This window comes from Motacilla alba, chromosome 1A (genome assembly GCF_015832195.1).
Source record: "Motacilla alba alba isolate MOTALB_02 chromosome 1A, Motacilla_alba_V1.0_pri, whole genome shotgun sequence".
NCBI lineage: Eukaryota > Metazoa > Chordata > Aves > Passeriformes > Motacillidae > Motacilla > Motacilla alba.
In genome coordinates this window covers 61437866-61448678 of record NC_052031.1, presented here as the reverse complement: position 1 = coordinate 61448678, position 10813 = coordinate 61437866, and the positions used below count along the sequence as shown (strand labels likewise).

The following is a 10813-nucleotide window of genomic DNA, read 5'->3' as shown; positions in this document are numbered from 1 at the left end:
AGTCACACTGTCAAGGTTATATTGTCAAATTGGACAGGAGAAGTCACAAGTCTCTTACAGCTGTTTTTTTCCAAGCAGTTTGCAGACTTGGGAGACAATACTGCATTGTTTATGTTGTGGTTTATTTCTGGATGGTTGTTGCAAACTAGGAGTTGGAAATTAGCTTATGGAACATGTTTGGTTTCAGGACAGAAACCAGCAGAGAGCTTTGAATTCCACAGCAGATACTGGTGCCACAGATGCCACAAAATAAGCAGAATCTGGAGTGTAAGGATAAGAGAGGTTGGTTGCTTCCCAAGAATGCCTATATTCCATTCCTTGGCAGTAACTAATGACAATAAGTTTTAGAAATCCTAGATTTTGTAATGACTTTATCAAAATTCCTACAGAGTCCCAGCACAGAGCACCTTTTCTTATGAATTTAACCTCTGTCTTGTCTGTCTGTTTCATGTGGGTAGGGAGCCCAGATGCTTGCCAGTTTTCATTCCTCTAGTGATTTGGCAAAGTCTAATCATTGTAAAGTGCAATTGCTTAATATGTAGCTCATTCACTAAAACCCCAGGATCAAGGCAGTGAGTAATGTGAGTCATTACCAAAGCAGTGGTATCTGAAAAGATAAAGATTCATGCATCGAGTACCAATCCATTTAGGCTCAAATGCAGAATTGTTTAAAAATCACTAGTTGGATGTGATTGATATTATCTCCAGGCAAATTAAAGCAGTTACCTGCAATGCTGTGCTGCTGCTTTTCTCCTTTGTTATTAAAAGTGCTGTTCAGTTACATGGCCCCAGTGCTGTTTGTCTGTCTGAAACACTTGCAGACCAGCAGCTTTCCCAGGTGCCATCTGCATCTCCCTTCCCTTTCCAGGCACTACATATCTTCATGCCTGAGATTCAGAAACTTGGTGCAGAAAACAGGAAGAACTCTGCTGATGTGGTCAGCAGTGCTATGTTCAAATTTGTGAATTTTATTCACACTTTTTTTTTTTTCCCCCAGCTATCCAGGTTTCAACAGTTTTCTTGGTTTTCTTTGTACTAAGTCATAAGAGCTGGAGTAGATTTTTTTTCCTCTATCTCATTCCAGTGAGGAACTTCTTGGTCCTGGACGGACAATAACTATGAATGACTGGAGCATTAACATTTCCATCATCATCTGGAGCTATGACCTTACTTTGTACATGTTTGGAGATGTGCAAGTGCCTATACCAGCTTAGTGCCATGAGGTTGTATGTAGCAGTCTGATGGGGCACCCAGGTTTAACGCAAAAAGGATTTATGCATGCTGATAAATCAGTGGTTATGCTTTGCCTCCAAGGTTTCCTGTGGGAATAAAAGTAACAGGTTTCCTAAAAAACCCCAAAGAACAACAGGCATGTGCTGGATGTTTGTGTAGCTCCCTTGAAGTCAGCAGGAGTTGGGCAGCATTGCACTAGTTGGGATCTACAATTACAGGTACTAAATTGTGAGTGATATAAAGAGCATGAAATAATACACAATAAATGTGAACATCAGTCTGCAGCTCTGCTCATGGACCGCTTTTATAAGGCATTGTATTATACAGTCATGTATATTTAATTTGTGCATCAAAACCAGACCACAGCCTTCAACTTTGACTCAATTGCTCTTAAATGAGGGGTTATAACCCCCAACCAGTGTTCCTGTGTGTTCCCTGGGTAAAATTATTCCAGGAAATGTAACAGCAGACTACAGATCATCTTTACATTTTAGAAATCAGGTATGTATAATCCATTTCTGCCTACTAATTTTTGTCTTTATATCAATTTCTCAAGTCTTTCAGATGCAAATTTTTAATTCAGTGCTTTCTGTAACTGGACAAGCCCCTGGAGCACTGACAACACCATTAGGGCTTTTCTCCTTCGCAAAGTGGGTTGCTTTGCATTGTACTTGTGCTTGCCCTTAGGATCAGTACAGCACATAGTGTCGACCTCAGAGAGTCCCTTGAAGATCATACTTTGGGGGTTTGCCCTGTATTATGTAGAAACAGATAAGATGTTTACATTGATAGCCTTGGAGCCTGTGGAACACTGCCACCTTGTTTAGGGATCCCAGACACACCTGGGAACAGCAGTGCCTTCATGAGATTCATTACAGGACTGAGTTTTTCTAAGTGACTCCATCAAATGAGCTGAAGAGAAGCAGCTGTGGATCAAACCTGACAAAGTCAGAGTAGGTGATGCAGGAAGAAACCACCCTGTCATATCAGATCAGAGGTTTACAGGCCACTGATCTAGAAAAAGTGTCCATTTCACAGCAGAAATTATCTGTGAGGTGTACTCCATTTTTATACCCGATTTTGTGGAGACTTGGGTATCACCTCTGAACACAGGCACACAAAATCTTTGAGAGCACTACATTTTAATAAAATATGGGATTTTTTTTCCCTTTCTCCCCCATTTGGTTGAGCTGGGAATCCACAAAGGAAATTGCAAGAAGCAAAACCTGAGGTTTAAGTCTACAATCCTTGAAGGTATCTGCACTATTCTGGAAAGTGTAAAGAATGAGCAAGCTGTGCTTCTGAAGGCAGACTTTAGGAAGCCCCACAGTTGCCCAGTTGTGCAGCTCTTTGTTGCTGTTGCTCTCATAGGACATCTAGAGCTTGCATCACGTGCTGAAAGCTCAAAGACATGCAAAAGCTATGAAACATATCCCCTCAAAGATGAAGAGCAGTGCCATATCCAGCAGGCACTTCTGTGTTCCCAAACCAGAGAAAAATGCCCGTAAGAGATCTGCAGAGGGTAGACATGAAGGCAGTAAGTGGAGATTTCTTCACAGTATCTTTCACATTGCTTTCAGACCAATGAACGTTTTCTGCTATTAAAACTAATATAACAGAAAAAAAATTACATATGTAGGTAGAAGATTTGTAGTACATGAGTGATTGCAATGGTTTAACTGTCAACTCTCTCTTTATATTTTGGTGTTGACTGTGATCTCTTTGTTTCTGTAAGTTTGTACACAAATGAGAGGGTTTTATTGTTTTGCTTGGTTGTTTGGGGTTTTGTGGAAAGAAATTGAGTGTCACCAACACTGAGATTTGTTGTGTGAAAATTAGTTTTGTTTTAATTGCTGTATATTCAAATGTGGAGAATTAAGCCCTTCCCTTTCAAAACTCACTTTCCTGACATGATCATCTTATTCAGCATTTCACCCTGAAAGAATTGTTGTCTTAAGTGACAATAGTGATAGGGAAGGATGTATTTTCTTTTCCTCAGTGTCTAATTTATCCCTGTTCCTCTTGATGGGGACTAGTTGATAAGGCACAACTGCCCATCACTTTGAAGTGACCAAATTGTCCTGATCGAAGTGTTAATTGTGCCAGAATCAGTAGGAAGAGTCTTAAGCTGATTTCTGTCATTTCTCACTCATGAAGTTACATACTGATGAGCTGATGGGAGAGTATAATTATTTCTAGCAGATAAAGATCTCCAATGGTGTTTTTTAGATTTAAAAGTAACTTTTTATGTTTAATTTCAGTGGACTTCTAGGAGGTTTGCTAACTTTGTGTAGGTATAGGTAGGTTTAATGCTGATTTATTGTTTTAATAACAGACAGAAATAAAACTGGTGCAACTGCACCAAATCAGAGTTTGACTGCAGTAAGACAAACCCTCCTGCATGAATACATCTTCTGAGAATCCTGTTTCTAACAATTTCTAAAGTTTATCCAGATCAACCATTCAGTGAGAGTCTTTCAATCAACAGAAGTGTTAATTATTATCTCAGATAAATAGGAACAGTTTTGTGCATGAATTGGATATGCTGTTTTAAACCTGCTTGCCACAGTTCAGCTTGGCTTAGTTTCTCAGGCAGGTGAAAGCTGAATAAATACTACCAATATTCAATTCCAGCAACACAGTTCACATCTAAATGGCTCTGAAAAAAATAGTTTTATTTTCAAACCAGCCCGAACAATCCCTAAATTTCCATAAGTCTTCCCATATATCAGTTAATAGACTTTTAAATATTGCAGGTTAGTGAGTGAAAAGGACTCGGTAACGTCAATTAATTACTTCCTCTTACTGATGTGACCTGGCCTATAGCTTAGTATTCGCTCTGGTAATGTTAATGCTCAAGAAAATAGCTTTATTTGCCCACTTTCTGTGTCAAACCCAAAGGTCGTGCACCAGGCTGTCTCGAGGCAATGTGCTGTAGGCTGGTAACTGGTCCCTCAGCCTCTTCTGCTGCTGTGCTCACAGCAAGCACGAGAGGGCCCAGGGAGAAGTGGGGGTTTTGTGCTGTGGCATGCATGTGGTGGCTTACAGGGGCTTGCCTGCCCCACACCTTGGCTGGCAGCTCCAGCCTGCCAGAGAGGGTGAAGCCTCAGCAGCTGCCCTGCTTAGATCTGGCCTTTTTTGGCCGGAGGTGTTTTCCCTTTCTTTTTTGTTTCTTAGCAAGTGTTTGAAATGCTTTGTCAGCCTGCCTGCGCCTCGCTGCTCCCCAGGGCTGCCGCTTGCTGGCTTGCTCTGCTTCAGGCTACCAAGTATTTGGGTTCGTCAGGCCGGAGCTTCATGATCTTGTCCATGCAGAGCAGGATGAGGGTCAGGAACCAGAGGCTCCAGCCGACGGCCGCTGCGATCCACCCGTAGTCATCCATGCCCGAGGGGCAGCACGCGGCTGCCTGCCTGCAGAAGTTCACGTCTGGTGGAGGAGAAGTGAAGTGAGCTCACGGGAGGCCAAGTGCGTGACAGGTGTCCTTTACTAGAGAAGGCAGATGACTTCTGCCCTATCACTCTGCCCTGGCATCTTTCCTCTAACCTGGCTCTTAACCTGGTGGATGACTCTGGAGTAGTGGTGGGACCTCGGGTTGTTTGGGGCTGGCTGTTTGAGAAAGACCTGGTAGGGCAGGGGAGAGGGGCGCTCTTGGGAAGCTGCATAATGCCTACAGGCAATCTGGCAGGGAGCTTTAGGACACAAATTGGCTATCAATTAGTCTGATCAAAGCTATGAGTCTGTCTTCATGTACCTAAGATATCACGCCATGACAGTGGAGGAGTCTTAGAAATGCGTCCTAGAGGTTGACCCACAATGGAAGACTTGAAAAGAAATAAATCCCTTTCCAGGACAGCCTCTCAGTCACTGTGTAGACTCATCACCTGTCTTTAACAGGTAGTAATTATTTATGAAGACTTACTAAGACATGCTGGTTCGTACTCAGTTGTTGAAACATTGGAGATGTCTTCAGCTGCTGCCAGAAAGAAAGCACAGGACAAAAGGTAAGTTGGATTAGAAAAGCAATGCTTGGCATCAAGCAGGAAAATCTGAAAGCCATTGGCCTTGTAGAGGTCTGTAGGATGGAAACAACTCGAAGAAAGTAAATTCCTGCCCCTAAACATTGCTGCATTAGGATATGCTTCCTTATCCTGCCACTTTTAACCCCAGCTCCAGAGCCCTGTTCTAGCAGCACCCCTCAGGAGCAGGGGAATCACTGCCCCTCTGCCTTGGTGTGACCCTGGCCGAGCCATTCTCTGGGAGCGCCAATTAACCACTGTCCTTGCCCAGGCTGCAGGGGCAGAATGAGCAACCACGGAAAGGGCAGACACCATCCAGTGGCACGGAGAGATCCATGGCCAGCAGGCTGTACCTCTGCCTCCTTTTGCCCTTAGAAAAATCCCGGGTGCACAGGAGTCTGGCGGAGCCAAGGGCTGAGCCCACCTTTAGGGAGCCTCAGCAGGTCCGTCAAGGCCCCAGTGGGGAGCTTTGGCTTTGCTGCAGGTCAGAGCATTTGAAACTGCTCTGGCTGGACTCTGCTTCATACCAGCATGGTAACCAGCTCCCGTTGGAAAATGTAACACCCAGCAATAAGTCATGAGGGAGAGGCCTGGAGCTTTGATGAGGGTTCTGCCTCTTTCTCCTGGTTCCTACCTAGAATCAGCACACACACACTCTCTGACACCACTCTGTAGCTGGTGTCCAGCTCTCCAAATCTGGCCATGGTGTCACAAGCCAAACCCTCCTTCGTCCTCCTAATACTGCCTTGCCCCTCAGCCTCAGCATGCCCCCTGCAGCACTGCAGGATCAAACCAGGAGAGCTGCAGGATGCCTGCAAGGGTAAAAACACACGGTGCACGGTCCCTGTGCATCAGCACCTGTCTGTCCCCTGCTACTGAATGAAGGGGAGCAGAGAAATCACTTCCTGTGCTGCCATGAGCGGCACAGTTCAAGTTCAGCCAGGTAGTGTATCTCCTGCACAGACAGATGAAAAGTGGCCTTAGGGAGGCTCCAGTAGTGAGGACTCCTGCTGCATGGAGAAGCCCTAATGTGCTGCTGGTTCACAGACCAGGCAAGAAGCTATGAGAGAACTATTTCCAGTCAAGGCATCACTCTGAGCTGGTAATTTAGCATGTAATAGAGAAAATCAGCACCAGCTTGATTTCACTGAAGACTGCATAATAATAGCTCAGGTTTAGTTTCAGCTGAGGAAAACAAGACAGAATGAAACATATTTGACCAAAGATTTGCTTTGAGTTTGGTGTTTTCCAAGTAACAGCAAGTAAACTGAGGTTGTCCTGTAGGACATGTTCCCCTCGGGGTCACCCGCTCTTGCCTGTGTTTTGAGCTGACCCATCATCAGCAATAGCAGAGCTTTCCCCATGGGCCTCTGCCATGCTCAGAGTGAGCACCTGGGCAACCTGCTTCAGGGAAGGGTCTGAGTATTCCCCATTCTTCTGCCTGAGTCTCGTAGGATTTGCAGAATGACCTTGGCTAAGCCCATAGTTTGTTTTCTCAGTTAATAAGTACCTCACAGAAGCACTGGGAAGAATAATTAAAACCTGCGTATGGCCTGTGGAAGGAAGTAATGCAGAATGCCGCGTGCTGGTTTGTGTTTTTAGATCTTGCAGCCCAAAGAACAGGCTGTCAAAGCCAGCCCATCTTTAAACAGCTGACAGGTCTCATCTGCTGCTGATATACAAATGCAGGCAGTAGCTTGGTGAGAAAGGAGCAGCTCACAGGTCTCATTTACATTTTGGTTTCAGGCAACTTCTACAATTAAGGTGGCACCAAAGCCACATTTTCTGCAAAAAGCTTGTAATGAAAGTTAAATCAGACTACAGTGATCCTAATGGGTGGTATTGCAGGTGGTCCTTTGCCTCAGCAAGCAGGAGAAGGCCAAGTAACTGTGGCTTCTGTCTCCTTGCCATTGAGAGGAGCAACCTGCAACTCAGTCACATTTACAGTGGCTCTGTAAATAACTGGCAAAAGAACATCCCTTTACAGTGTGCTGTGATCAGTCATGTCTAGCAATTCTCATCAGCATTAATTAATTCCAGCTCGTTATTCTTTTCAGGTGAAGCAAGGGGGGGTGCCTCCTTATTTTTAAAGAACAGATTACTGTCGGTGGGCAATACATGAAGGTATTGAGAGGAGCGGGGGAAAAGGGGCAGGGTATCACAACTGGAGCATAAGAGAAGAGAAATACCTGCTGAGCAGGAGTCCCAGAGGGCAGCGGCGAGGAGGAGCACAGCGAGGGCTGCCCAGGGCTCACAGGAGAAGTGCTTCATGCCGAGGGTCCCGCTCCCACTCCAGTGTCCCCACAGAGCAGGTCGCTGTCGCTGGCAGATCTGCTGCAGCAAGCAGAGCTCAGGGAGCCGCTGTGCTGGGCAGAGGGTGGAGCAAGGGAGCTTCCTGCTGCCAGGACACCTTGAACTTTCCTGCCACAACCAGGTGGGGAAAGAGAAGGGCTCTGACCAAAACAGCTTCAGTGGGAGGTGGATATCAGGAGGTGGCCCCGGAAGGTTAAGCCTGAAGGTTTCTCCCCAGGATATGCTGCAGCTGGAAGGAGGAAAGGCCTCCAGAGCCTTCCCAACAGGGTCCCAGGCAGCTTCTGTCTTTTGAGTCTCTTTTTGGTCCTGTGAAGATGGTTTAATAGAGCCAGAAAGGAGCAGAGGACTGGAGCAGAGGCTTTCTCTCCCATCTCTCCCAGTTTGGCTATTTTTTTTTTTTCATATTCACTGGCTTGACTTCCATGGTGATGCTTTTTTGGAATAGCTGTGTGGAATCCCAAAAAACAGCAGCATTAGGTCTGCTTTTGTTCTTTCCCTGTGAGCACAGCTCTCTCTTCCTGCATCCATCACCCTCTGCAAAGTGATTCTGGAAAAGCTGTTCTTTCTCCTCTGGTGGCTATTGCACCTCCTCCTTGAGATGTGCAAAGCAGAAGCTGAGCCTTCCTGCAAGCATAGCTCTGTCTGCAGACCAGGAGGGTTGACAGAAAAATGGTGCTTGCTGGAGAGCAGGAATTTTTCTGCAATCCTGGCTGGAAAAGCCACACTGTAAAGTGCATGTGGTGTTGTCCCGGTCTGATGAGCAGCACACTTTGCTGTTCTTCCCCAGGCTGTTGGCTGTGCTTGCTCCTATCTTTGACGTGATGATATCCTTGTTAGAGAAAACATCAGGCATGAAATCAGGCAGGGAGGCACTGGGAGAGGTGAGCTCTGCAGGGAGCAGGTTGCTGGTGCTCTTCTGCAGTGGTCACTCATGGCTTTGGGTGCTCATGTTGGAAGGGAACTGTCTGGGGTCTGCTGTGGATTTGCAGACTTCTTAGGGGAGGCACAGGGCAAGGCATGTGGGGCAGCAGTCCTTGTAGGATGGAGAGCACTTAACAATTTTCTCTCTTTTCCCTTCCATATGGCTGAAATCCAGAGCAAAGGACATAACAGGCTTCCCACATGAATGGCACACACCAGGATACAGCTCTGCAAAGCTGTGAGGTTGATTTGGTCTCCCTTCATTTAAGGAAAACCTTGACAGCAAAACCCACATGGGCTTAGCCCTGCCCAGTGTTTCTGTGGGGTGAACCTGCTTGTCCTTACCACCAAAAATGCTCTGCTCCCACCCAGCCGTGAATATTTCCAGGATGAATCAGGACAAGGCAGCCAGATGTTACCCCAGACAGAGGGCACACTGAGCCACTGGTGAAGGCAGGTCAGCTGAGACGGGCGTGTTTACCCACCCTGTTTTCATGTCAACATGCCACCAGTGCTGGCAGAGTTGGAGCTGTGCTGGCTGGTCTGTGACAGCCACCTCCTGCTACTGCTGGGATGCACGGCCACGTCCTCCTGTCCTTCAGCTGACACGCAAGGTGTGGCACGAGGTGAGTCGTGCTCCACTGGCACCGGGGCTGTGACCCCAGCAGCCACTGCTCTCGGCCTCGGTCGACAAGAGTCACGGCAGGAGAGATGCTGTAAAATGCTCAGAGCTGCTTGAAATTCACCTCTGGGATAATTTTCATCTCTAGCTTGTTTTCAGTGTCTCAGTCCTTTTGTGGAGGTTGCCTTTAATTTGTGTATTTTGAGCTACCTGTTGCATCAAAACGAAACTTCAACTCTTTAAGTGGGAAAGGTCCTCTGCTGTCTGCCAGATTCACCTTTCCCTTTTGAATTTCTCACCTTCTATTCCCACTGAAAATTGACCTGGCAATTAATTTTGCTAAAGTAAATGAATTCAAAAGTATTCTGTGCAGCACAAAATGCTTGAGGAGAAACAAAAAGGCAAAACTGCTCTGCTATTACATGAATGATTCATTTTTTAATGAAATCTCTTTTGAATTTTAACTATTAACTAAATACTCTTTGTCAGCTTGTAGGCAAATGTCCCCATTTCTAACGGATGCTGAAAATGCTTTTGCACAATTAACATAATGTGTTTCTTTTCTTTTCCAAAGTGTTTTCCCTCCGTGGCTCAGAAAGGGCTGCTCCAAAGTCTCCTCAAGCAGACAACAGGCTGCGCTTGGCTTCAGTGATTTTTTGGATCAGGTTGGAAATGAAGGCTTTGCTTGATAAGTTCAGACACAATGGGAGCCCTGCAAAATCATTTCCTGACACAGATTTGGATTTGTTTCATTTCTTCTTTGTAACATGTTTATATTTCAGGGCTGTGACTGCTCGAAGAGCGATAAGACACTCCAGAGCCTTCTCCTAATTTCTGCTCCCATCTCTCTCCATGAGGGTGCCCTGGCACGTGAGGCACAACTGCAGGCCCTGCAGAGATGGTGCTTCCTTTCCTGGGGCTCCCATTTTCATGCTGTTCTCACGACAAGACTCTTTACTCTAAAATTAGGTCCTTCCTCGGCTCTCCTCTTGGAGATTCTTCCACAGTGTGTAGGGCTGCTGGGCAGCTTTCCCTGATGGTTATGGAGGAGGCAATATCTACTGTTCAGGATATTTTGTGCCACAGAGAGCTTCGTGGCTAAGATTCTCTGGTGACCAAAGTATTGCCCTTGACCCATCACCAGGTGTGGCTCTCAGAGAGTTATTACCTTTATCACACACATACACACTCCCTCTGTGTGTGTGTGTGTGTATACATATTCTGTTTACATAGGCAACTGGTTTATATTTTTCATTCCAAATGAAATCTGATCGCTGCTGCACAAAAAAACACCTCAAAATCTTAAACCTGGTGCCAGTAATGTGTCCATCAGGGAGGGGCCAATTTGTTTGCTGTCTTCATTGATGTGAAAAAAAAAATAAAAGCTATCTAAGATAAAGCTACCTGTGAAGAGGGGGGTTGATTTTTAAAACTCAGACCAAAAAATGTCAAAACCACAAAGGTTTTACTCTTTAAATGAAAGAGGGGGAGAGGGGATGTGCTGTCACTCAGAGGAAAGCAAGTAAAACATTTTGGAAAACAGCACAACCCTGCCTTTTGTGTTCTCCGGTCCAGGCTGGGGTTGGTATTAGACAAATGTTGAGCCTGTGGCCCTTCTGTGACCTCATGCTGTTCATCTGGAGACCCCAGTGAGAGGGCTCGAGACCAGCCAGGCAGCGAAGGGCTCAGAGAAAGGCAGCCTTCAGCTCA

General features: G+C 45.8%; 1 protein-coding gene across 2 annotated transcripts; it reads right to left on the bottom strand.

Annotated features, from left to right (window-relative positions):
• Positions 1-3886: 3886 nt before the first annotated feature.
• TMEM213 (transmembrane protein 213) lies at positions 3887-7709 on the bottom strand. Of its 2 annotated transcripts, none has more exons than XM_038155610.1 (3): positions 7437-7709; positions 5151-5201; positions 3887-4657 (listed from the first exon to the last, which is right to left on the bottom strand). In XM_038155610.1, the coding sequence occupies exons 1-3, from the start codon at positions 7516-7518 to the stop codon at positions 4488-4490; spliced, it is 303 nt and encodes a 100-aa protein (XP_038011538.1). In that variant the 5' UTR covers positions 7519-7709; the 3' UTR covers positions 3887-4487. The 2 variants fall into 2 exon arrangements, with proteins under 2 accessions (XP_038011538.1, XP_038011537.1); XM_038155609.1 differs by having other exon boundaries at positions 5151-5204; positions 7437-7703.
• Positions 7710-10813: the final 3104 nt, after the last annotated feature.